Source organism: Sciurus vulgaris, assembly GCF_902686455.1.
Source record: "Sciurus vulgaris genome assembly, chromosome: 3".
In the NCBI taxonomy this organism is placed as follows: Eukaryota; Metazoa; Chordata; class Mammalia; order Rodentia; family Sciuridae; genus Sciurus; species Sciurus vulgaris.
This window is the reverse complement of record NC_136463.1, coordinates 11,518,162-11,545,640: the sequence shown is the minus strand read 5'-3', so window position 1 is coordinate 11,545,640 and position 27,479 is coordinate 11,518,162. Positions and strand designations below refer to the sequence as shown.

Genomic DNA, 27,479 nt, shown 5'->3' with positions numbered 1-27,479 from the left:
AAACTATTTAAGGAATCTTATCAGGGCAACCCCAGGATTGACAGAAATCTTAAGAAGGCAGAATGTCACTTAGCATAAGTAGAAATTTCTCCTCGTGACAGTCTGCAAACTACTGAGTGCCCTACTGTGGCTGGCATTGCTTCCCCATCAGCCATTTTCCTACTTTCTTTCCCTGATGGTAGACCTTCCCTTCCAGCCCAATACTCTCTCAGCTTCCTTTGTGGTTGGAGCAGGGGTAAACCACCCTATTCTGGCTAAGGAGAAGTCTGCTGAGTGGCTCCTGGGAGAAGCTCACCTTTCTCTTTTTGTGCATGTAACAGGAGGGGAAATATCACTGTTCTACTATTTGATGTGCTCTGTGAGAATGTGGTGTCTGGTGCAGTGGCAGCCACTTTGTGATCATGGGGAGGTAAGCCTCAGGTTACCATCCAATACTCGGGGGATTATAGAGCAGAAAAATGAAAAGCAGGGTCTTTGATTCATTGAACTGTTAATAAGTTTCTGGCTTCTTTCTTTTTCTTTCTTTTTTGTTCTGGGGATTGACCTGGAGGTGCTTTATGACTGAGTTACATCCCCCCAGAACTTTTTAAAATTTAAAAACAATTTCACCCAGCTTCTCGCTAAATTGTCAATGGTTTTACTGAGGCTGCCCTGGGATTTGTGATCCTCCTGCCTCAGTTTCCTGAGTCACTGGGATTTCAGGCCAAAGTGCCCAGCTCATTCTCAGGCTTCTGAGGAAGTGTTCTGACTGAGGATCCAGTTCTAGCTGTGTGTTGCAGTCCTAATGGTTTTGCCTCCCCACCGAGTTCACATGAGCATGACGTCAGCTGAGACCACCTCAGCATTCCTGGGTTCCGATGCTCCAGCTGCGTCAATGCAAAGTCTTGCAGCCAGGGATCAGAGCGTGGTTTCGTAATTTTTATTTCGTGTCGTTATATTTTGCTGTTTTAACTATCGGGGGAAATAGAAGCGTTTTCATGTGGCTCACTGGTTTCTCTCTGTCCTGGGGGTTACCATCCTTTCCTAAGCCCAGCTCTGTGGAAGACAGGGGTAAATCCTGGAGGTTGATGTTGTTGAGGGACAAAGCAGCCACTCTCTGCATCTCAGAGCTCACGGGCGTGTCTCCGGGAAACACCAGCCTTCGCATCTCCTAGGGGGCAGAGAAGGGTGGCAATGAAATACAGCCTGGGGAGGACCCACTCAAGAACACCGGGGTTCACACGCTGGCTCTGCCATGGACTAGCAATAATCGCAAGCAACTCGCTTCACATGGTTCAGATCGTTTCCTCTTGCTTAAAAGGAGTGCTGTGTTCATGCGGTTGAGCCGTGAGAATTCGGTACCTGTAAAGTCTGCCGTCTACCCCGGGCACACACTTAGCACCTGGTGCTGTTGCTCCCTGCATGCGGGAGACCTGTTCTTCCCCTGGGGATGGTGTCCCTCTTGGAGACTTTGTTTTGTGGCAAGATTTTGGAGGTGGGGATGGAGGTTATAGAAAATAACTCATCTCCCTTTTGGTCGGTCAGTTTAGGAAGCTGTTCTGGTTAACATTTCTCCATGTTTGTGTTCCTGACCTGATTGGGGCACGTGACTGTTTACCTCCTCTGGCAACCTCCTTAGCAGATTGCAAGATCCTCGAGGGTGGAGTGGAACTTCAGTTCTTGGGGTCTCCAGCGTGCTTAGCTCAGGGCTCTGCACCCACGCGTGCTCAAGGAGTATCGCCCAGCGAATGGGTAGAGAAGGAGTCTGGGCTAGTTTCTAGAAAGTTTGCAGAACGGTAGCTCTCTAATTGGCTCTGCCTGGGAATCACTGACGGACAGGGCGACCCAGCAGGTGATTTTCTCTGGTTCCAGGGGCTCAGGACTTTTGGTTTTTAAAATAGGGACTGAGGGATCTCATGACTCAGGACTTACAGTGCTAAAAGTTGGAAAGCTCTGGGAAACTGGGAAGTCAGGAGGAGTCGCTCACCCTCTCAGCAGAGCTGTAAAACCTGCCAGTGGATATCTGGGAACCCCCTCGAGAGTTATGAACCCAGTTATTCTGGGGTGGGGCTGGACATCGGCACATCTCATCACTCAATCTGAGGTTCAGACAAGGATAAGCATGGGTGAGCCAAAGCTCCTGACTGGGTCCCAGCGCACACTGTGGAGGTGCGAATGAGTCTGGTGACATGTGGTCCCCTCATGCTTGGGCACGCTGGCTGGTTACCTCCTTTACCAACTTCCTAAGTCCAGCCCAGTGTGCCTTCCAAAACGTACCATTTTTTACAGGAGTCAAGGCATTATCAAGAGCAGGAGGTGCAGACTGGGTGAGAAGGCTCACGGGTGGCCAGGAGAGGGTGGTTTAAAAGGGAAATTTCAAGTCCCACCTGAGACCCTCCATATTAGAATCATGATAAGCCTTGAAATCTATATTTTAATCAAGCTTCCCAAGTGATTCACAGGCAGTTTAGGACCACGAGACTATATATCCAAAACTTCTTCCTCCCCCGTCCACTTAGAAATGACCTCGTCTCTAAATACCAAAGCTGTGACCACTGCCTCCGGATCTTCCCCTGAACTTTAGGTCATCGTCCCATCTGACACAGGGACTCAGTCTCGGGTCAGACGAGACGATTATTCTCAATTCTTCCCTCCCTCCTGCCTTGTGGGCTTTCAGTGAACAAAAGCAGAAGGGGCACATTGCTCTGCAGATGATGACGCATTGACACCTGCCATCGCAAGCTACTGAGTTTTAGGGTCCTTTGTTACGCGGCATCGTTGTGGTCAAAACTGTCTAATACACTCTCGGAAAGGAGAAAGAATTGAGTCCCCCCTGGAAGGCTTCGTGTAAGACCCGTTACAGAAGAAGAGCTCACCATGGTGGCGAGGGCCTGGAAGGGAGAGAAGACCTGCCCAGACGGGTAGTGCCTGTGGACGTTCACCTCTCCAAAGCGGCTGCGGCGCTCCTTGCGCCCGGCTAGTCTCTTCTCCACCTTCATGTCCATGAACTGCCAGAAAGGGCCCTGCTGGGGCCAGTGGACCACCTGTGCCTGCAGAGGAGCCAGACAGCAGGCCATTACCAGGGGCTCACACCAGGACCAGGGTGTCCTCCAGCTCAGACGGCTATTGTCCATGCTATTCCCTACTTGCTGGGCTCCCCTTTGCCTTTCTCAGTTTCCGGGGAGGATGACAAAGGGGCCTACCCTGGGTTTCCTGCCGGAAGTCTGACTCCATCAACGGAGAGCCAGAGTGGGACTGTGCCCCAGCCTGCGAGGTCGTGGCTTGCGGTCCATTTCCGTGACCAAGGTCTCTGTCCAGCCCTGAGGTGGCATTGTTTATAAACTTAAAAAGTAACATGTCTGTCCAGGAGGCCGTGGGCTGAAAGCCGTCCTTCCCCCAGGTAGGAGGCCAGACTTCAGGGGCAACGGAAAGTCCCACCTTGTGATTCCCGTCTCCCTCCTTTAAAAACTGGGGGTGGAAGCAGCCCCATTTGCATTCCATGTGGGTGCCTGGTGGGTTCCCCCAACCAGGAGGTCTCCCTTCAGCCCCTCCTTGCCCAGACACAGGTCTAGGATTCTGATTGGCCGCAGCTCCTGCCGGGTGCCCTGTGGGGACAGCTCTGGCCTTTGGTCTCCACCGCTCTCCCCACCCTGGCCACCAAGCCCCTCGGGACTGACGGACAAGGGAGATCCTACTTTTGCCTGCACATGGTTTCTCTGCCACAGCTGGCCCACGTGTGGCCGGCCTGTGGGAAGGGGACGCCTGGCCTCTGGGACCCTTCCCAGACACACCGGGCCCCCTTGTTTGTGGGGGAGGCTCAGCAACGCCATCTCTACCCCCCGCCTAACTTGCTTCGTGCCCCACAGAGGCAGGGGTAGGGCCGGTCTTGGTGGATGGGCTGCTGACGGCCCTGTGTGGCCTCCTTCCTGACCAGACGCCTGGGAGCGTGGGGGGTGCCCCGAGGAGTGGGCAGCTGGATGCACTGCAGGAAGCTCATCTCACTAGGGAGCTGGGCCACTTCCTGCCTCCCACACAGCAGCAGCGAGAAGGGGTGCTGTCTTGTTTCTTCCAGCATTGACCACAGAGACGCCAGAGGGGCAGTGAGAGAGCAGCTTGGGAGGCAGGCTGGGGGTGGAGGACCTGGTGGGGGTCAGAGGCCAGCGGGGACTGCGGGGGTCAGGCACCTGCCTGCCCAAAAGGAGAAACCCAGACTCAGTAAGTGGAAGCAGGGACTTTCCTAAGGTCTTGCACCTTCTCTTGCATCTAATTTAAGTGGCTATAGGCAGCTGCAGGCTGGTGTCTGCTTTCAGGGTCCACGTCAAAGAGCTGCAGCTCAATGCCGGTGGGTCGCAGACGGAGCCCCATCGCCCCATCATCGCCAGCCAGAGCTGGCCTAAGTGCAGAGCAGGTCTGCAGTGCAGAGAGGCCTCTCTCTACTCTGCTTTCCCCTGATTTGTCACAGTGAATTGTTTTTTGAGGGAGTTGGGGAGACGGGTACCAGGGATTGAACTCAGGGGCACTTTACCACTGAGTCACATCCCCAGCCTGTGTTTGTATTTTACTTAAAGACAGGGTTTCACTGAGCTGCTTATTAGCACCTTGCTGTTGCTGAGGCTGGCTTTGAACTCGCCATCCTCCTGCCTCAGCCTCCTGAGCGGCTGGGATCACAGGCGTGCCCCATCACCCCTGGTTCATGTTGACTTTTTCACAGCGATCCACCACCAAGTGTTTGCTCTAGCAGCTGAAGTTTGCATGCTTTTCCTTATCTGCCTGGACCCCCCCTTCCCAACCTCCCCCATCCTTCTCCTGCCTCCCCTGCTGCACTTCTGTTCATCTTCCGGGACCCTGATTTTGGCTTCCAGTGAAGCAGCACCTTGGCTGCAGGCCACTCTGCCCCTCTGGGCAGTTAGCTGCTCCCTCTGGGCTGCCACACTGTTTACTCAAAGCCCGTGTCCCGTTTGGCTCACTGCTCATGTCCCTCCACTTGATCATGCTCCAGGGGGACCCAAAGGCCCTAGTGATCAGGACCTGTGTTTTATCCACCCACATGGATTACACATCTGGCGGTAAGTTCCCAACAGAAATTTGTCACACACTTGAGTGACTAAGCTTTGAAGGAGGACGTGTCTGGATCTTAAGACCACAGGGAGGGACAGTCAGATCAACACCCAACTTTTCAGAAACACCTCTCTCACAAAACAAGCTGGCCCGGTTGGCCCCAGGGTAAGGCATCGGGGGACAAAGACTCACAACATTTTGTGCAGTGGACACGGAGCAGAGACTCAGAGCACGAGGTGGCATGGGGTGGAGAGGGCCATCAGGAGCATCAGGAAACTGTCCGGATTTGAGGATTTCTTCTTTGTTCCTTTTGAGGCTCCCCAGAGAGGTTTGCCAGGCACTCTTACGTTCTTTTGCCCCCTCGTCTTACGCGGTGGTCGGGAGGCACAGCGGGTGGGACAGGGGATGGAGGCGTCTAGAAACCACTTACCTGGGCCCTCGGGGTCTTGGAAGGCCGCCGCGCCTCCGTGGCTGGGCGCACCCTGTGCGGGGACACTATCACTCCTCAGTCTGCACAGGGTAAGGGAAAGCAAAGAGGGGACCTTGAGAGACTCACCTCATGCACGGGGAAGCTCTTTGCTGTCGGGGGAGACAGTTCCCAGCTCTGGCCTGTAGCTTTGGCCGTGCTCAAGCCGGAGGAGGCTGATGGTGGATGGACAGGTCCCAGGGGCGTTGGCAGCTTCCAATCTGTGCCAAGGAGGCGGGGAGAGAAGGGCTGTGCTCTGGGACCCCACAGGGGGCTCGCTTCTTCCCTAGAACGGGTTTAAATTCTTTGTGTCTGACCTTCTGGCAGGACAAGGAAGAACCTGAAGTAACTGAGAGGAAACCGACCCTCTGCCCAGAGCCAAGGACGGAAGCTCGGCTCGGGAGACAAATCCCACCTCTGTGATATTCTGATACACTTTTCTGGAAGCTCTGGGCCACGGCATGATGGGTAAATCGTTCTGCCAATGTGATCTGAGTTGAATTTTTACCGTGGGGGGTCTAACTGAATAAAAAAAAATTGATAGGGGCTGACTTTTTAAAAAAATTATGTTAATTATGTTAATTAAAGGCTCAATTATGTGACCTCCTTTTCCTTTATGTGTGCAGGATTATTCTTTTACCTTAGTGAAGAGGCTGAAAAACTTTCTTCTAACCACACAGTGGGCAGTCTGGGCAACTTAGTGAGATGCTGTCTCAAATAAAAAATAAGAAGGGCTGGGGATGTGGCTCAGGTGTCCAGTGCCCCTGGGCTCAATCCCCTGTACCAACACCACACACACACACACACACACACACACACACACACCAGATAGCAAACATCTGAGGACTCCTAGGCCCTGTGGCTTTTGTTATAACTATGCCACTGTGTCATTCTGTAATGACACAGGACGGAAGTGGCCGCTGGCAACACATGAACGAGTAGGTGTGTCTCACTCACACTTTATTTATGGACATTAAAATTTGGCTTCCAGATAATTTTTATGTATCGCAAACTGTTATTCTCTGGGCTCGCCTTTCAAACATTGAAAGGCAGAAGAGCATTTTTAGATCTCAAGTCGTATCTCAAGGTGGCAGATCTCAAGGTGATCTCAAAGTGGCAGGACACACTGGGCCAGCCTCGGACACCTCCTGCTCGTGGAGGGAGGGCCCCAGGCTTCCAGGAGCAGGGAGACAGCGAGGGCTTCCAAGATAGAAGTGAGTATCTTAAAGTTTTCTGAGCAATTCCAAAATCCATATTGAGGCCGGACACCTGGCCAGTGACCAGCTCTTCCGGGAACCAAGCCCAGGTTTGCCTACCTAACTCAGTCGTAAAAGGCCTTCCACATTCTAGAATTCATCTGGCTCCACATTTAAACCAACTTGGCCATACAAGTCTCCATTGTTCTTCCGAGAAACAGAGACCCTGAATCTAAGAGCGAAAAATCACATCCCGGGTTCCTTGACCACTTCTCCTCCTGGAGGCTGATGGGTGGCCACCTCCAGGGGAGCACCAGAGTCCTCCTCGGCACGGTCTCGCTTCCTAATATGGTTGGAGAGAGTCGCTTTTTCTCCCACGGAAAAGCACCAAAGCGACAAGTAATGGCCAGTCTCCAGATCTGGGTTTTCTCCGATGTTTCCTCTGCTGGGCCAGCCATGACCTGGGGTGTTGCTCATTTCCTCTTCAGCAGAGGCTGAGGTTAGGTAGAGCCGGGGCTGGTGCTTGCTCCTGGGGCTCCTGCATGTGATTGCCATCTCTTCTGACGATATTAAGAATAGAGAGTGAAGTGAGCTTCATAGAGCAGCTTCCCCAGGATGCAGAGTAGGTATTAAAAAAAAAAAAAAACTCAGAATTTTTTTTTTTTTTTTTGGGTGTGTGTGTGTGTGTGGTGGGGGGCAGGTCTGCCAAAACCCTTAGTTTTGCAGTCAGGGTTGGATTCTGGTGTGATGAAACTTCATTGCGGGGGTCGGGTGGCAGTGGACTAGGACAGCTTAGCTCAGTGTCTTGCATATAGTGGATTCTCCATAAATGTGTATAAGACAAATGCACGGACCAGGGTTTGCAAAGAGGATTTCAGCTGCCAGGAATTCTGATTTCCTTCCCAGGCTGCCTGCCTCCTGGGTTGCGTCTCCGTCTCTGTAGATATCGGCCATATGCTGGGGGAAACTTCCCAGGCAAACAGAACCCAGTCTTCATTTTATAATACCGGACTGCACATGTCTTCCTTTTTCAAAGTTGCCACTGGCTTCGTGTTATCTTCAAAGAGGAATCCAGCTGCCCTGGGCTTTGCAGACGCTTCTCGGTCAATCTGGGTCTGCTTTCTGCTGCATTTGCGATCAGAGAGCAGTGGGTACGAAGAGGGGGTCAGCCCTGGCCAGCTCTGCACTCATTCCTGGGTAGGGGAGAGCAAGGAGGGAGGCAGCTGGGCTCCAGGTGGCTCTTTGTCCTTGTGAGACAACCGGAGCATGTTGACAAGTTTTCAGTTCCCATCCTTGGTAATAATATTTTTTCCCTCCCAGGGGAGAAGGAGAGAAAGTTGGAGAGCAGTTGTTCTCTGCAAGTGATGAAACCCTAGAGAAGATACACAGAATCATAGGAAATTGAGAAAAATATTTAAAAGATTGTTCATAAGCTCAAAATCAGCTCCACGCCTCGGATGCTACAGCCACTTCTCCTCTGGTACAGAAAGGGCATCTCTGTCTCATGGCATGAGACTTGGAGTTTCCAAAGTAAGTGCTACTGACTTTGGAATCCACGGCACCCCGCATACAGCACAGTCTGTGGCGGGTGCTTGATACACGGAGGGGACAGAGGATGCGTGAGGGGAAAACATGCCGAACTACAGAAGCTCTTTGGGGTTTGTGGCGAGTTTCATCTTTTGTGGGTACTACCCAGGTGCTCTTGGCCCAGAGAGGAGCCGTCTCTGCAGAAAGCAGCTCTAGTGCCACCACCCCACCCAGCAGGATGGTGGCCTAACAGGTGTCGAATGTGTCAAATGGCAACCACTTGGCTTCAAGTCAGTGGAAAAATGTGTCATCGCTGCTCACGTCTCTGGCTGATGGGGCCTCCAATCGTTTCTTTTAGAAGGGATTAAGTTTTCAGTCCACTGGGAAACTCTCCAGTTGTGACTTGAGCAGCAATTCTTGATGCTGAAGGTATGTTGGTGTCTCCTGAGGGGCTTTCAAAAATGCCAGTGCACAGGTGCACCCCCTGCTATTGCATGCATCTGAGTTTTGGTGAGAGGGACTCTGCACAAACTCCCCCAGGGGATCCGAGGCAGCGAGGCCAAGACCCCACCTGGTTGGAATGTGAGTTTCCCTACACAGGAATCACGACAGTCATGCTAAGTCTCCTCCAGGTGAGACTTCGCAGGCAATCCTGGGGGCTTTCGAAGGTGGGAATGATAATCCCGTGGTTTACAGTACTTGATTGGAGTCAGCATTTTTTATTTTTGACAGTGGCTTCAATAAGCCAAGGAAATCCTCAGTGTTTATATTGAAAAGTTATTTAGCTGGATTAAAGCTTTATTGCTTTTTGCCAACTTTTGAATCCAGAGGAAACGATTAGTGCTGGAAAAATGTCAGGATCTCTTTGAGAGCAAGGTTGGGGTTATTATTTTCTGCATCCCCAGCTCCTAGTATGGGGCCTTCCATGCAGTACGATGTTCAAAATGCTAACGTGATTAGAGCAGCTGCTGCTTGCTGCCACTTACTGTGACATTCGGCATTTGACTTCATCTTCAGAACAACCGTCTGAGATGAGTCAACGAGGTTCTTCATTTTATAGGGTAGGGCGGGCAGAATTATAAGATGGCCCACGATTCTGCCCCCTCCTGTGCGTGTCCTAGACGATTCCCTCTTCTGGATTGTACCCACAATGAGATATGGCACCTGGGATTGTGTTACAGAATGGAAAAGATAAAGGAATTTTGTCACTAAGGACCCTAATCAGTTGATTTTAAAGTAACCAAAGGGGAGCTTATCCTGGGTGGGCCTGACCTAATCAGCTGAGCCTTTAAAAGAGAGTCCAGGATGCAAAGCCCGCTGGCTTTGAAAAAGCAAGTCACTGTGGGATCAAAGGCCGCAAGGAAGTGAATCCTGCAACTGCCAACAGCTTGGCGTCTCAGATTAAACTTTCAACAGAAGACTCAGCAAAGTCATGCCCAGATCCCTGACTCACAGAAACTGTGACGGATTTAACAGGTGTTGTTTTAAATCATCAAACGTGTGGTCTTTTGTTCTGCAGCGAGACAACATCGATACACTAGTGATCGATGTCAGCCCGTCAGCGGTCACCACAGTGACTTGCTCTTCCTTTATTTTTATTTTTATTTTTTTTGCAGTGCTGGGGATTGAACCCAGGGCCTTGTGCTTGCGAGGCAGGCACTCTACCAACTGAGCTATATCCCCAGCCTTGCTCTTGCTTTATGAATGAAGTTCACGTGGGCTGGCTCACTGGTGTTCTGTAAGCTATAATGTGGGACACGACCAAGGCTGACTCCACCTCGTGAGCTGGGGTGCCAGCAGAGGCAGGGGCTGCCGAGCGTCCCACCTGTGGCTTCTATGCACACAGTGGGGGAGAAAGGGTCTTCCAGATTCTTGTCCCCAGCTGTCTGCCCAGGTGGATGCATACGTGACTCACAAGTGAGAGGAGGGGAGAGCGATGCTGTTTTAAGCAGGACTGGGAGCCAATTCACTGAGCACTAAAGAAATCTCAAGGAAAAGACGTGGCTCTCGCCCCATGGCTGTGGTCCCGTGGAGACGCCCAACCGTCTCGCTCCAGCTGAGAGGGTGCTGGCCTGTTTTTCTGATCAGATGCAGGATGAAGACCTCCTTTTGTGTGCGTGTGTGTATGCAATGCCGGGGATGGAACCCAGGGCCCTGTGCCTGTGAGGTGAGCACTCTACCAGCTGAGCTGCCTCCCCAGCCCCAGAGTGGGGACCTCCTGATTATTGTGGTTACCCCTCTTGAAAGAAAAGCTACCCGTTACTCCAGGAGTAATGGGCATTTTAATCAGGGTTTCCAGTTTGCTGAGAGGGAGGGACGGAGAGAAGAGGGACAGACAGCTGGGATGTGGTTCCTCTGGGACCCTCCTGGGATTCTTTGCAGGACTGGCTCTGCTGGAAGGAGGAGGAGGAGGCCGGCTTTCGTGAGTAGACGCCTGATTCAGCTGTGCATTCTAAACGGTTCTCAGGAGCCAGTCACCACCCTCTGCCGCCTCATGGGGAGGCCAGGGTGTCCCACACCAGGGCAAATCGTGAGTGTTTGGAAAGCAAGCTGTGCCGTTGCCCACGGTGTGAACCCGGACTGGGGAGTCATCTTCAGCAGCTGGGCGACCTGGAGCAAGCCACTCGACTTTCTTAACCTTCGTTTCTTCTTCTACAGATCAGGAAGGAGAGTGCTCAGGCAGCCCTGTTCCTCAGTATCCATTCTCCACTCTCTCTCAGCAGGAGGATCTGGGATGCAGTTGGTGTTTCCCAACCCAAACCACTTCCTGGTTTTGCAGCTGGAATGAGTGCTTGACAGTTTTGGCTGGTGACAAGTAAAAGTCTGTTGGTGGGAAAGGGGTGTCTTGGAAAGTTATTATTTTCTTGTACATAGATAGAATGTGCCTAGAATTTCCCCCGGCATCCACCCGTCCTCTTCCTGCCTGGAATGGGCATGTGATGCACCGAGGTGAGCAGCCATCTTGTGAACATGAGATTAAGGAGGAGAGGAAAGCTGTGGATGTTGGGTCTGACAGTTTAAGGAGCCACCTACCAGCCCTGCACTGCCTTCCCCCAATCTCATTCTGCTAAATGGACGGAGTGCATTTCTCTTTCTGTACTCTTCCTTTTTTTTTTTTCTTTTTTCTTTTTATCCTTCAGGCCAAATTCACTCTGTCTGATATAAAAATGTGCTTTATAAAGTAAATTCCCCAAGCATTTGAAAACACTTGGTAAATTGTCAAGTGTTAACATGTGCGAGAAATAATCCAACATCTTTAGCCTAAGGAAGAAAGGACTTGGTGGGGGACGGGACAGCTCTGTTCTTTTCTGTTCTTTCTTTCTTTTTTTTTTTTGTACTGGGGATTGAACCCACAGTGATTTGCCCCTGAGCCACATCTACAGCACTTTTAATTTTTTTTTTACTTTGGGACAAAGGCCTCACTAAGTTGCCCAGGCTGGACTTGAACTTCAATGCTCCTGCCTCGGCCTCCTGAGCTGGTGGGATTGCAGGAGCACACCTCTCTGACGGCCAGGACAGTCATTTTCAGTATCCGAAGGCCTGTGTTGGAGAGTGGGGATCAAACTCATTTGACTCCATTCCAGTGAGTGGAATTGGGACCAATGACGAAGCATGTGGAAGGAGGATTTGGATTTGGCTCAGTCTACAGCACTAACGAACAGCCCAGTTCAGTCGCAGGCTGGTTGTACGTTGGTGCGTGTTGAACCATCTCTCTCTGGAGGTCATGCAGGGATCCTGGAATGCGTTCTCCTGTTGGGTCCTTGGGTGAATTAGGTGATGAGTTTAGCACCTACTATGTGTCAGGCTTTTTGTGGTCAGACTATAACCTTTAGGATCTGGTCCCTGTATAACTATAAAACTCTTAATAAAAAAAAATCTTGCCCCATTCTGTATTTATTTGATGCTGTGCGTGTTAGGGATTCCGTCCTGTGCTGTGGAAGACCAAGGCACCAGGATCACACAGCCCCCAGATCACTATCTCTGAGCCTCAGATCTATCTGCTTTCCTTTATTTTTAAGTCATCTGTTCCTTTCAGAAAAAAATAAACAGCAACAACAACAACAACAACAAAAACCCAAGTCATAGTCTAACTAAGCCATCCAGACCTAGTGAGCACGTTTGGACAGGATGTGCAGTTACCCAATACTGGTCTGAAAGATGTGTTTTCCTGACTCTGGACAAATTGGAACAAACTCTTCCTTTGATGTGCAATCTTCCAAATTCTCTGGTACCCTCCAGCGGAGGCAGATCACGTGCAAGGGCTGTGGTTCCGACGGCCTGGGATACATGGCGCTCTGGTTAAGGAGGCTGTGGATTCTCTGGTCTGTCACTCCCACTATTCTCTGTGCTTAGATCCCAAGAATTGCTGTGGAAAGCCCACATTTCCACGTAAAACCACTTCTTTTTAAACATTTTTGAGTCTCTTTCTCTTGCGCGTGCACATGCACACTCCCCTGACTCTCTGTGCTTCACATCTGTGGATACCTCCTGCCTGGTTAGGAATCCTCTTCGGGCCATGGAACTCCACCTGGCTTCCGCAGCTGACCACCCCCGCAGCCAGCAGGCCACCCCGCTCCAGCCTCTCTCCTTCCACGGGGCTTTGGGCTTGCTTCCTGTAGCAAGAACGCATTGGTGGCTCTGTGAGGCTACCTGGCACTGGTTAAAGAATCTGTTGGAAAATTTACTTTGCAATTTCCTGAGCTTTCAGTGTCAGAAGTGGGTAGAAACCCTGATCACTTTCAAGTGGGAGGAATATATGAAGCAGACAGGCTTTTGCCTGGATCCATTCTGAACTCCAGCTCCTGGGACAGTTCCAAGGCCCTGCTTTCTTAGGAAGTGAACACTGACCTTCTCCTGAGATGATTGCCTTGTCCCCGGACGGCACCATGCCCAGGGGGAGTGGTGTTCAAATCCCCCCTCCCCTGACGTTGTTCCCAGAAGGGAATGGAGCCCTTCAGGCTTTCTCCCTGCTAGTGTCCTCCATCATCTTCATCGGTTTTACTCACCAGCATATTTTCAGCACCTGGAACAGCGCCCGACACACAGTAGGTGCTTAGCAGACATTTGTTCAATGGAAGAATGAATGTGTTTCTGTCGCCTGAGTGCTCTCTAAAAGTTCCTGTCAAGTAGCTGACTCTGCAGAAATGCCCCAAGTGAAGGTAAAAAAGGAAAGGAAGCTTTGATCTCTGGACAGAACTGGAGAGAAAGAAACTGGGGAGGCTGGACAGGAGGGGTGAGAGTCAATGTGGCTGTGTGGGGTGTGTGGGAGACCCCCAGAGAGCGTCTGACGGGGGACAGGCAAGGGCCAGGAGTTTCTCCCGCAGCCTTTAAAGTTGACATCTGTCTGAACTCTGTCTTCAGAGACGATTTTGCAATTTTGTCTTCAAAGACAAAGTTTTCATCCTAAGGTAAATGGCTTCCTCTCTCTTCTCTTTCTCTTTTGCTACTTCTGCTCTCTCCTTTCCCCTCACCCTACAATTCTCCTTAATCATTAGTTTCACTCTGGGGCAGGAAGACTGGGCTTTGCAAAAAATCCATTTTCTAAGCTCTTCCTTATCAGGTTCACATGTCCACAGTTTTCTTGGGCCAGAACATGACCCAAGTTGGGAAATCAAAACTGTGATTTTCCAAAAATGCACAGCATCTGCATAACTCAAAACTCGTGTCTGACTCTGCAACCAGGGCCTGGTGATAGCTCGGAGAAATTATGTTTCCCCTTCTGGCAGCTGCAATTTGTCACTCTCTTTAGCACCTGTAGTAGGTAATAACTGCTCGTGATCAGAAAGGGTCGCATCTTCCAGTTAGCCTATGAGGCCAAAAGATCACTTTCCACCTTAAAAATACCCCATGGCTTCTCTCCCTCTCTGCACACTTAGAGGACGCATCACGTATTTGCACAAAGTTCGATTTCTTTTGCTAGAGAAAGAACTGGGGATGCAAAGATGACTTGCCCCTGTGTCTTCTGCAGCTCTCAGCCCTGACCACACAGGCTCCTCTGTGTTTAGCCCAGGTAGCAAATCAGGGCTTTAGAGCCACAAGCAAGATAAATAAGGCAGAGGGGAAGGGTCCAGGAGAGGGGAACCGGGGAAAAAGTGTACAGGAGGAGGAGGAAGGAGAGGTGGTGACATGCATCAGCCAGCTGAGTTGCCTTCCATGTGTCAGCTACAGGACGCCACCCTGTCCTCTGAAGACATGCATTGCTGGCACTGATTCAATCCTCATACTTGGAAGGACACCTTGTTGGCTAGTGGCTGTTCCCTGTCTCCCTGGGATGTTCCTGGGGTTCAAGTATGTACCACTGGGCTTGAAGAATAGGCCCAGGGTGGAAGAGCCCAACTCTGCAGAAGCAGTGACAACAAATTGGACACAGTCCTCTTTGACCCAATACTAGATACCACCTAAATATGAAAATGAGTTTCTGAGCCAGAAGTTCAGACATGGATAGTGGCGGCTGTTTGAGATTTCTCTTTACAACAGTCAAACAACCTCTATGGACCAGTCTTGTGACATCCGTTCTGCCCTTGGCCCCGGAGGCTCCAGCTTCAGAGCTCCATTTCATAAGCCCAAAGGATGCCTGTAAGTGCACTGGGCCTGGATCTGTGGCTGTTATGGTTTGGATCTGGAATAGTCCCTAAAAAACTCCTGTGTTAGGAAATGCAGCTGCGTTCAGAGGGGAAAAGATTGGACCGTGAGCGCTGTCACCTCATCAGTGGATTAATCCATTTGATGGAGTAATACTTTGAATGGCAAGTGGAGCATGGCTGGAGGCAGGAGGTCCCTGAGCGTGGCCTTGGGGACTGTGTCTGTCCCTGGCCCCTTCCTCTCACTCTGCCCCTCGGCTGTCCTGAGCTGAACAGCTTTCCCCACCATGCTCTTTCTACCATGATGTCTGTGCAATGGAGTCAGCCAGCTGTGGATGGAGAACTCTAAAACCATGAAGCAAGATAAATCTCTCCTCCTCTCAGTTGCTCTTGACAGGCTTTGACAGGCATCCGTGACAGGAAGCTACCACCGTGGCCCTGGGGTTGGGCTTACCTTTTGCGTCATTCTGAGGTTCTGTTTGGCTGAGAGGACGACCTTGCTCCGCAGCCTTGTCCTCTGTCTCCTTCGCCCTGTTCTCAGCGCTCTGGGCTCCTTCCTCCTTGGGCAGCATCTGGGCACCAGGCGAGGGCTGGTCTTCAGGAAGGCCTTCTTTCTTCTTCTTCTCCCTCTTCCTCTCATGGGGAGCTCTAGACAGAGAACGAATCCACCATCAGTTCTGATGGGCTGAAGGATCACGCAGCCCCCGAGGAGTGGCCCAGCCCGTGGCCATGAGGGCCCCCAGCTCCGTGGAGGATGATTTCACCTGGAAAGCAAGGGGGTCGATAACGTCAGCATCTTTTTGCAGAACATGATAAGAAAACGAGCGTGGGCATGTTCTCCAGAACAGTCAGACAGGCGCCCCACCCTAAGCTCTCCTCTGGGGACACCACGCGTTTCGTTCTCTGGGTAGAGCAACATCTCCAGGTTAGACTCTGCCCCCTACCCACGTCCTGTCAATCATTTGTTTATTTATTTATTTAATTTTTCTTTGAGTTTTGACACCCTTCCTCAGGGACTCTCAAGCACCCAGGCCTTCTCACCTGGCCAGAACCACGGGTCTTCCTGATCTGGACCTGCTCACTTCTCCATCTTCTTCACTCCTTCCCCTAGCGCTGAGACGCCGGCAAAACCACCCCCCCGTGCCTGGAAATCGCCTCAGGCTCTCAGGCTCCTGTGACTTGGCTTGGGTTCCTCCCTCTGGAGGGAACACAGCACTTCCCCATCCTCCTGGGAATGCCCACTGTCACTTCCTTGATAGTGCTGTCCACCATACCGCCCACTCCCACCTGCCTCGGGTCCCCAGAGATGTGCAGGAGCATTCATTTTAGTAATGGCCAGCGTGCCTCCAGGGTCGGTTCTCATGCCACCTTCTGCCATGAGAGTACGTCTTCCTTGAGGCCATGCGTTCTGGCCACCTGTTTAACAATGGATCTCTAGCACGCAGCAGTGGGTCTGGCAAGGTGCCCTGTCCATCTTCGATGGGTGGATGGCCGATTACTGGATGAGGACAGAGAGGAACAAACACTGCAGACTCAAAATCTTAACTATGGGGAAGGGAGAGTCTGGGGATGCCTTTTAAACGATCCCAATAGAATGGTATAGATGAGGTATCTCCCAGTTCACGTGTGAAGCAATGCAAGAAAGTTTAGAGGTGAAATGACTTGGTTATGAAAGTCTTACCCTAATCAATGCCATTAACCCACAGATAGGGATTAACCGGGTGGTCACCTAGGCAGGTAGGGTGTGGCTGGGGGAGGTAGGTCACTGGGTGCATGCTTTTGGGGCATATATTTTGTCCCTGGTGAGCAGAGCCCCTCCATTTCCTGATCGCCATATCCTGAGCTGCTCTCCTCTACACCCTTGGCCACGCCCTTCTGCCTTTATGTTCTGCCTCACCTTGGGTCCAGAGCAATGGCTGGGCCATCTGTAGACTCAGACCTCAGAAACTCTGAGCCCCGCACAAACTTTTCCTCCTCTAAATGTTCTTTTTCAGGTTTTGGTCACCATAGTGAAAAGCTGACTAAAACACCCAAAATATTAACTATGGGGGAGGACAGCCGGGAGTGCCTTCTAATCAGTCCCAAATTCACAGTGACTGTCCAGGCCTTCTGTAAAAGCTGTGCCTGCGATTGGTTAACAGTGTCCTGGGATCAGTTAAGGCTGAGAGAGCAGGACGTGGCTTGGCTCTGGCATTGTGGCTAGCCCACCTGCAGAAGCACTCAGTGGTAGCATCTCTGTGGGTTTAATTTTGTCCCCCTGAAAACGAAAGAAATTTAATCTGAAAACCAGCACCCTAAAAGTGGTCATTAGAAGATGGTGGTTAAAGGTTTAGAAATAACCAAGTCCCAACTGGGCCCTAATGTGAACATCAGTCATTGAACTATCTTTATGGATAGTGGACAGAACTCTGACTTTTTTTCATGCCATCCAGATTTTAAAAAATAAAAAGATGTATCATTTTTCTTTCATGAGATCAAGTTTGGGGTCTGAAGTCGTGGTTTGTGAAACCTCCATTCACTTCTCTTGCTCCTCTCAAAAGACCAGGCTTAAGCCATTTTTTAGCTGCACAGTGATGCATAGCTGGGCAGATTTTTAGGAAAACAAAATTCTTAAGCTTAAAAAAAAAATCTGCTCTGTCCATTCATTAGTTTCCTCCAAGTTTTCCAGCAAGGGGTGAATTTGACAACCCTGAGGCACATTTTGACACTTTAAGGAAATCTACATTCGATAAGTGTGTTATTATGCATTTCTCTAGTGCCCTCTTCCAGGATCTGAAAGTGCCTGGCTCACTCTGGGATTCTCCTTTATGAAGCTGTGGCTCAGCATCACAGTCCCTTGGATCTGGCAGATATGCAAATGAGCCCACAGGACTCAATTAAGCCAGGCCTTGTCAAGATGGATGGGACACCCAGTGGCTATTGGGGAGCGGGGTGTCCTTCCCCAGAACGAATTCTGACTCTTAAAACATTATACTCATAAAATTTTGTAGAGAAAAGACACATTTTTAAAAGGCTCTGAGTCAAGTAACCAGTGGGGAACTGACCAGATTGTCATCTGTTTTAAATTAAATGTGTTTATTCTCTTTGCATCTCACTTCCCAGCTCCGTGTAATCAGTTAGAAAAGCTCTTCCATCATCTTAAGAGAAAGTCTATTTTTCCTAAGTTTATCTGGCTGCTTGCTTTCACACAGAGGGCAGCGACATCTCTTCCTTTGTTTTGCCTCTGCTGTGTGCTTTATTGGAGCTATAACCTGGCGACTGTGGGCCCCAGTCCCTCAATATTATTTATTTATTTATTTAGCCCTTATGTCCCAGGAGCTCTGCTAGATGTTATGAGTACAGTAGGAAAAAGTCAGTAAATATAAAAGTCGGGTGATTGCAGTTTATGGAAGGGGTCAGAAAGGGAAGAAAGGAGTAGGGACAGGGAAGAGCTGTCAAGGACAACCTTTAATGCTGGGTGGTCAGAAAAGGCTCTTAGGGGGAGAAGATTTGGAGCTGAAACCTGGAGAAAAAAAAGAAGAAACCACCCCATGGTAGCTGGGGATTGGGTGTTCCTGGCAGAGGAAGCAGCAATGACCCAGGTTGTGAGGCAGTCCAGGGCTTGGAATAGTTGAGGAAGAGAAAAAGTCAGAGTGGTCAGAGTGGACAGAGAGCGGGGGACATGGCAAGAGGTGAGGCTGCACAGAAGCCCGAGCCAGGCCCAGGAGGTCGTATGGGAAGTGGTGGTGATTTTTGATTTTGTTCTAAAAGCACTGGAAACCCAGGGGGAGTTGTCATGTTTGGATTTGCATTTTATGAAAGTTAAATAATCTGGGGGGGACAGATTGGAGAGGGGCAGAGGGAGGCAGGGAGGCCGGGCAAGAGCTGGTTGTCTGGGTATAGGTTGGGGCCAGTGACTGGTGCTGGGACAGCATCACTGGAGAGGAGAGAGGGAGGGATGGGGGGGGGAGAGGGAGAGAGGGATGGAGAGAGAGGGAGAGAGGGAGGGAAGGGGAGGGAGCCTTTGGGGACAGTACTGACAAACAAGGGTTGCAGACATGTTGGCTCGAGGCGACAGGGAGAGGGAGACGAAGGAGCTGCTGGTGTTTTGGCAGGAACTAGGGTATGCATGCTGGACGGGCGGGGGTCCCGGGGAAGGAAGGGCTGTTTCGTGGGAGGGCGGTGAAAGGAAACCCATCTTGGAAACATTCACTGGGGAGACCCGTTACTAAGCACTCTGTAGAAACGAAGGAGTCTTTTGGCCAAATATCCCTTAAAAGTTAACCCTTCTAATTTCTGGCGGCAGAGCTCTCCAAGTCACAAGAGGGAATGGAGCTTGCGACAGCCAGCATTTGGGAAACTGGAGGCGATTTTAGGGTTGGCAATGAATCTAGTGAATGACCTCGCACATGGAAATATGTAATCAGAAATTTTTCTCCTCGGCCGCTTCTTCTCCGGCCAGACTTGGTAACCGTATTGCAAATAACAGGCCAGTGGACATGTGGAAGCAGGGAGGCTGCTGGAAACATCTGGAAGGAGGGCAAGAATCAGGAGGCCCAGAGAGAAGGACGGACTTGAACTTAGAAGGGGTAAGATCTACTTATTTAAGATGGTGCTTTGCATTCTAAGGAGCACAGCTCATTTTTTTAAAAAAGCTGCTCTTTAAATGACATTCTCTCTGTAAATAAAAAGACCTGGGCCCCCTTCACAGATCTTCTGCAGCCCGTCTCCGCCGTCCTGTTCATTCCCGTGGATTCTGTGTCCCCTCCCCCACCCCAGCCTGCCCTCTTCCCAGCCCGCCCGGTCCTGCTATTGATTTTGCTCCTGTCTTCTGTCTGGTGTTCTGAGGCGTCCGTGGGACTCTTAGGAAGCATAATGGTCGATGGTTGGTTAGCCGTCTGCAAAGAGAGATGCATCCTGTGGACATCATCGTGGGCACCTGACACGGAAGATCAGATTTTCCTAGGGGGTTTGTGGTCTGTGTGTCTGGAAGTTCAAGAGTCCTGCTGGGCCTAGGTCCTCAACCCTTGGTCGTAAAAGCTTACGTTTTGGAGTCAGAGAGGGCTGAGTTGAGTCTTTAGCTCTGCTGCTTTCTCTTTGTAACTTTAGGCCTGTGGCTTCATGTCTTGGAACCCAGGGTTTTCATCTGTAAAATGTGGATAATTATACAGATGTAAATTGCAGGCTTGTTGTGAAGGGTGGAAGATATCACACATGTAAAGTGCTTAGCATGCTACTTCATTCATGCTGGTAATCACAAATAGTCTATCCTATCATGATCATCGAGCTTGCAACGAGGGTTGTCGTTTTGACAGGGAACACCCATCTGGGGCTGGCAACCCTGGAGAGGCATCTTGGGTGGAGGGTGTCGGAAGGATGCGGTGGGTTCAGAACGGTTATAATCTAGCAAAGGGAGCAAAAGGGAAACTTCTGGTGTGTTTACTTTTCACTCATTCATTTTCCCAGTGGAATTAAAAATTTAGATCAAACAAAGTTTTAAATGGAGAACTTTCCTATGCAATGGGGATTGCAAGCTTCTCTTGCAAAATCAGTTCCATCAAAACGGGATTCCCACCATTGCAGATGATGCGGCTCAGTAGTGACTCCAAGTACGTGTCCCTTCCAGGTCTCTGCTCCCTTCTCTGGCTCCTGGCATTCTGAGACAATCTGGTCTTAGATCTTATATTGACTGTTGACCAGCTCGTATGACTTTGGAAATACTAACACTTTTAGCCTCAGATACCCCATTTGTAAAATGGAGATAGCGATAATGCTTAGCCCCACAGAAGTTCCTTTTGAGGATTAAATAACATCAACAAAAAAGATTTTCCACAGTGCTGGGCAAGCAGAAAAAAGCTCAGAGCCATTGTTACCATCATCTGGCAGCTTTGCAAATGAGTGGGCATCAAGTTGAAATTCATTGTAACTTTGGCAGCTGTCTGTGAACAGTCTACAGAACATATTCTTCTGGGGCAGGAAGAGATGACTTGGACCATGTGGTATCAGCCAATGGAGAGAAGCGTCGAGTATTTTATAGAGTCTGGAGTTGGTTTCAACAGAATTTGCTAGTGGTTCTGTGGGGTATGGGAGAGTGGGAGGAGTTAATAATGAACCCCAAGTCTAACACAAGGAGCAACTGGAAATATGGAGGTGCTATTTACTGAGACATGCTGGATGACCATGTAATTCATTGTCCACATTATAGACGGCCCTCTGTATCCAAAGGTTCTCCACCTGCAGGTTCAACCAACTGCAGATGAAATATTTGGGAGGAAAACTGCATTTGTCCTGAACATCTATAGACCTTTTATTTTTTTTTTTAATTATTCCCTAAACAATACAGTATAACTACTATTTACATAGTATTTGCATTGAACTAAGTATTAAAAATACTCCAGAGATGATTTAAAATACACAGGAAGATGTGTGGAATTTATGTGCAAATACGACGGCCTTTTATGAGGGACTTGAGTATCTGCATATTTTGGTACCCTGGAGTTTCCCAGGGAAAAGGACAGTATGTACTTAGATGGATACTGACAGAAATTAAACTGAGGCTAAGACAGACAAATGTACAGGGATATAATATTTTTGAAAACATAGCATAATTTTTTTTGGGGGGTACTGGGGATTAAACTCAGGGGCACTCAACCACTGAGCCATATCCTCAGCCCTATTTTGTATTTTATTTAGAGACAGGGTCTCGTGAGTTGCTTAGTGCCCTGCCATTGCTTAGGCTGGCTTTGAATGGGCAATCCTCCTGCCTCAGCCTCCTGAGTCGCTGGGATTACAGGAAGGAGCCACTACTCTCAGCAAGGTTTTCTTTTTTTATACTTCCTTGTGCCTGATCCGCTCTTCATTTCCTTTCACATCCTGGCTCCCTCTTCCACCCCCTGGTGTTGATATATCAGAGGCTCACTGGCCTCTGGCATCCAGTTGGGTTAGGCCAATGGGCTGCATCATCAGGAGGCCAAAGGGAAGGAGGATGAATTATGTGAGCGTGTGAACATGTCACAATAAATCCCACTATTATACATAAACATAATACACCAATAAAAATTTCTTTCGGAAAAGGGGTGTGGAGCCATAAAGCAATTGCATTCCTATAATCTAATGATGAATCAGCTGAAAGAGAGGTTAGGAAAATCATCCCATTCAAAGAACGTCAAAAAAAATTAGGAATCAATATAACAAGAGGTGAAGGATGTCTACGATGAAAGCTATGGAGCCCTAAAGAAAGAAATTGAAGAAGACCTTAGAAGATGGAAAGGCCTCCCATGTTCTTGGACAGGCAGAATTAATATGGTCAAAATGGCCATACTACCAAAAGTGCTATACAGATTCCATGCAATTCCCATCAAAATTCCAATGTCATTCTTCATAGAAATAGAAAATCTGTCGTGAAATTCATTTGAAAAAATAAGAGACTCGGATAGCCAAAGCAATCTTTAGATTAAGAAAAAAAAAAAAAAGAACCAGGTGGCATCACAATATCAGACTTTAAATCATACTACAGAGCTATAGTTACAAAGGTAGCATGGTATTGGCACCAAAACAGGCAAGAATACCAATGGAACAGAATAGAAGACACAGACAAACCCACATGAATACAGTTACCTCATTCTAGATAAAGAACTAAAAACATACACTGGAGAAAAGATAGCCTCTTCAACAAAAGGAGCTGGGAAAACTGAAAATCCACATGTAATAAAATGAAAGTTAACCCCTATCTCTCACCCTGCACAAAAATCAACTTCAAGTGGATCAAAGACGTAAGAATTAGACCAGAAACCCTACACTTGCTAGAAGAAAATGTAGGCCTGATACCTGAACATATGGGCTCAGGAACTGACTTCCTTAACAAGACTCCTAAAGAGCAAGAAGTAAAATCAAGAAACAATAAATGAGACAGTATTAAGCTAAAAAGCTTCTTCACAGCAAAGAGAACAATCAAGAGTGTGAAAGGAAAGCCTTCAGCATGGGAGAAAATCTTTGCCACCTGAATCTCAGGAGGGCATTAATTTCCAGGATATACGAAGAAGTCAAGAAACTCAACACCAACCCCCCAACAAATAATCTAATCAATAAATGGGCAAAGGAACTGAGCAAACTCTTCTCAAAAGAACTGCAAATGGTCAACAAATATATGAAAAAAAAAAGTTCAACATCTCTAGAAATGCAAATCGAAACTACACTGAGATTTTATCTCACTCCAGTCAGAATGCAATAAATGTTGGCGAGGATGTGGGAAAAAAGGTCCACTCACACCTTGTTGGTGGGAACTGTAAATTGGTGTGACCATTCTGGAAAGTAGTATGGAGATTCCTCAAAAAACTAGGAATGGAACCACCATTTGACTCAGTAATCCCATTCCTTGGTATATATCCAAAGGATTTAAAATCAGCATACAACAGTCATATAGCCACATCGATGTTTATAGCAGCTTAATTCACAAGCGCTAATTCACAGAGCTAAGTTATGGAGCCTGTCTAGGGGAATGGATAAAGAAATGGCGGTATATAGACACAATGGAATATTAGCCATAAGGAAGAACAACTTTAGGACATTTGCCAGTAAGTGGATGGAACTGGAGACTATTGTGCTAAGCGAAAGAACGCTGGGGAATGGAATGGAGGAAAGATTGGATGAAATCTAGACACACAAGCTGTGGACAAATGAGTGAGGTAAGTAAACAATTTGATTGAGAGTCTACTCTCTTCCTGGCACCTCTTGGCTGTTGCTCCTGAAGTCCACCGTGTAACCTCAGCAGCATCACCAGGTGTTAAATCACGCTGACTGAATAAATGGTCAATCCCCCCAAATCAAAGGTTGAATGTTTCTGTTGATATGTGGAAGCTGACACACAATAAAGGCAGGGGTTGGGGGGAGAAGAGAAGTTCACTGGATTAGACAAAGGGGAATGATGGGGAGGGAGGGGGATGGGAATAGGAAAGACAGTGGAATGAATCTGACATAACTTTCCCATGCACATATACGAAAATACCTAAGTGAATCCCCTCATTGGGTACATCCACAAGAGTGGGGTCCTAATTAGAATAAGATCTAATCTATGCATGTATAATTTTATCAAAATGGGTTCTACTGTCTGTCATGTATAACTAATAAGAACCAGTAAAAAAAAGTGATGTGGATAATGATGACAGTATTTAATACCTTACCTGGCTCCTTCCCCGAGGGGCGGCCTTGGGCCTTCCATGACTGCTGAGTCTACATTACTCTCTGCACATCTTCTCCTTCTGGGTTTGGTAAGCTTCCCTCAGATCAGCAAGTCTTGGAGCTTGGGGGGCGGTAATGATTACACTGGCTCTGTCCTGTTTCCTTATTCTTTTTCTCTTTATTTTTTAACTGGAGCATTGTAATTGCACATTACAGTGGGATTCCTTGCTACCTATTTGTGTGTGTCCATAATTTAATGCTGCGCTATTTCTTACAGTACTCCTGTGGCTCTCTGATATCTTTATGAAGAGTCCCTTTTCCCAAAAGCATTCGGCTTATCTTATGTTAAGGAAGTTATTGCTGGATGGAAGAGCAAAGGAAATGAGCCAACGTTAGGGTTCTAATCTCGAGATGGGGTTTTGAATCCAGAGCACAGTTCTAGTCCTAGAAATCGACCTTTTCATGAGGGGAGGAAAGGGTTTTCTAAGTTCCTAGAAGTTTCCTTTACTGTATAAAGAGCCCAATTAGATCACATAAGGTCAGAACCACAGTGCAAAGGAGGCAGAAGGAGAGACTCAGCAAAACTTCCCCCAGGAAGAGGACATAGAAAGCGTTGGCGCAGGAGGAGCAGGACCAAGCTGAGGGTACAGGCAGGATGTGGACCACAGCTGGGTCATGAGGAGTGACTTCCTCTTCCCCCTCTCCACCAGAAGTGGGGCCAGGAGTGATAAGGCTTTAGAAAGCCTCTTGGAAGCCACGGATGGTTGAGGGAGAGTTGACAGCTCTTGGCCTGTCTTCTGCCTCCCCACTGTGTCCACCATGGCAGGAAAATGGTAGAACAGTCAGGTAGAGGGTTCCTCATGGCCTGGAGCTCCTGTCCTCCTTGGAAGAGGTCACCAAAATGCTGTCCTGGCATAGACTTGTAGTCAGTGCAAGGAAGCAAGAGGCCACAAAGCACAGAGGTCTGGTGATTTGAGGGACCACAGGGGCCTTGGACTTCAGCAGTAGAAGCCTGCAGGATGCACCAAGGAACAACAAGCTCAGCCACACCAGCCAAGGATATTTAGGGACAAAACCAACTGTAGCTGAGGACAACAAGGACCTTTGCCACAGGATATGTGGATTTCCTTCTGCATCCAGATACCATCTTGGGAAGGAGGAGTGGGCAAGGTGGCCCCTTGAGAAAGGGAGGAAATAGCTTCTGAATCCATGGCATTTATCCAGTGAAGCTGAGCTCATCTCAGAGTGAACTGCTGCAAAACAGGAGCAGAACAAGTTACCTCTAATTGGCAATTTTAATTTTTGTCTGCTATCAGGAGGACTGGAAGCTCCAGAGGAAGCAGGTAGTAATAGAAATTAGTGAACTTCATTGCATTTAAACCCCAGAGTGTGCTGTGTAAATTCTGATCCCCTGTTCGACTCTAACAAGATTGGTCTTTACACTGGATCTTTCCCTTTGAGCCATTATCACAGTAAGGATAGTGGATGAGTTTTATCTAATGCAATCATTGTTTTAACTTGTTAAGTCATTTTTAATATAACAACATTGAAGAAAATTAACATGGAAAGAAAAGTATCCGCATTTCCCCTCCTCTAGGCAAGCATTTAGAAACTTGTTTTATTTGCTCATGTTGTGACAATACTGGTTGACAATTGGCCAAACTCTCTTCCTCAGGAAGGTTGGTTTAACCAAATTCTGGAGTTTTTCCATGGTGACATAAAGGGAGAAAGAAAGAGAGCGAGAGAGAAGGTGGGGTGGGGAGAGGAGAGGTGGGGGGGTGAGCTGATTGATTACCTGGTGGTGTCACGTGACGTCAAGCTTTTGCTCACGTGGGTGCTCTTCCAAGTCCTGAAATGGGACATTCTTAGGATGGTGTCCAAACTCAACAGTGTTGATGGAATTTCACCTGCTTTTAGCCTTTACACAAAACCCCAGGGTTCATGGGGATTGCTCTGCATCCTTTTTCTGGCATTCTAGATCCTGAGCTCCGGGTTCCTTTGGAATGTTGACATTATGAGGTGACTGGGGCTCCCTGGGCTTTTGTTGGGTGGAGTCCCCGAGAACAAACCTACGCTCATCTTGCTTCTTCATGTTCTTCTCCTTTGTGTTTTAACACACATGGCATTTTAAGGAAGCGTTTTACTTGGATGACTGGAGAATGGTCAGTGACCCAGAACACGTTCCCTGCTCTTGTTTGTATCGCTTTGATTTGGGGGCATCTCACGTTGAAAATGATTGCGAGTTCATGTGCTTCCTTTCACTCGGATCCCTAAGGAGACCATCAGATCTGCCCGCATCTGTGAGTAGGGGAGATAACCTCTTTCAATAATGGTGCCTGCTGGAGTTAATCTAGAACTGGTATTAGGGATTGGGAACCCATCTGTGGTTAAGTTGAAGTCGTTGGCATTTTGAAACGACATTTCCCAGTAGGGTTCTCTCAGTAGTCCACCCCGGGCAGCTTCTTTCAGGTGAGCCTCTGATGGTGTGGGGCCGTGTGAGAAGCACTCAGCCCCGTGAGGATGCTCCGGGGCATCTCAGCCGTCAAGGGGAAACTTCCTACCTGAACTCTGGGGAATGGAATGGAGGGAAGACTGGACAAAATCTAGACACACAAGCTGTGGACAAAGGAGAAAGATAAGTAAACAACTTAATAAAGGATTGACAGTTTTCCTATCATCTCTTGGCTGTTGCTCCTGAAGCCTACCTACTGTGTTACCTTAGCAGCATCAACAGCTGTTAAATCACACTGACAGAATTAAATGGGGAACCTGGGAACATGAAAAACCAGCCTGGTGTTATTTACAACTTCAGTCATGATTTATTTTTGCACTGTGAATAATTTACAACCATTTTTAAATTTCCAAACATACAAGAGTATGTTTTTCTTATTTCTCTCCCTCTCTTATTTAGGAATTGTGTTCTCATTTTAGTGTATTGTGGTCAGAGGATATGGTCTATATGTTCCTGGTTTTATCAGATCTTTGATGTTTATTGACATGTTCTTTAGGACCTCGTAATTCTAGTTTTTGACAACATTTCCTGGAAATTTGAGAAAAAAGCAGATCATCCAAGAGTTGACATAAAGTCCTAAATATGTGAATTACATCAAGTTCTTGTGGTATTTAACTTTCCAACATTATTATTTATTTTTGATCACTTCATCAGTGTGAAAATCAAATGTTAAAGTCACACTTGAAACATTTTTCCATAATTCCATTGACTTTTACTTTATATGAATTGTTTTTGTAGGTTGGAAAGTGGCTATACAGTGATCATTGCATATGATGCGATCTAATGTTTTGGGGTTATAGTAGTGATGCTTGTTGGTTCGAATTTGTTATGTTTTCTGATATATTATGTAATAATCTTTCTTATCTCTTAATAATATGTTTTATTTAAAGTCTATTCATATAAATTCATATAGTTAGAGCATCTTCATTTTGATTAGCATTTAAAAATATAATTCATGTATCTTTATTTTGATTAAGTTATATTTGACAAATGTCTGGTATATA

General features: G+C 48.2%; 1 protein-coding gene across 1 annotated transcript; it reads right to left on the bottom strand.

The window, feature by feature from the left end:
- Window positions 1–919: 919 nt before the first annotated feature.
- LOC306658531 (uncharacterized protein) lies at window positions 920–27,479 on the bottom strand (the record flags this gene model as incomplete). Its single annotated transcript, XM_079135580.1, has 5 exons — window positions 25,757–27,479; window positions 15,262–15,453; window positions 5,594–5,724; window positions 2,856–3,029; window positions 920–1,150 (listed from the first exon to the last, which is right to left on the bottom strand). Exons 1-5 carry the CDS (start codon window positions 25,824–25,826, stop codon window positions 920–922), a joined length of 798 nt encoding a protein of 265 aa, XP_078991706.1. The 5' UTR covers window positions 25,827–27,479.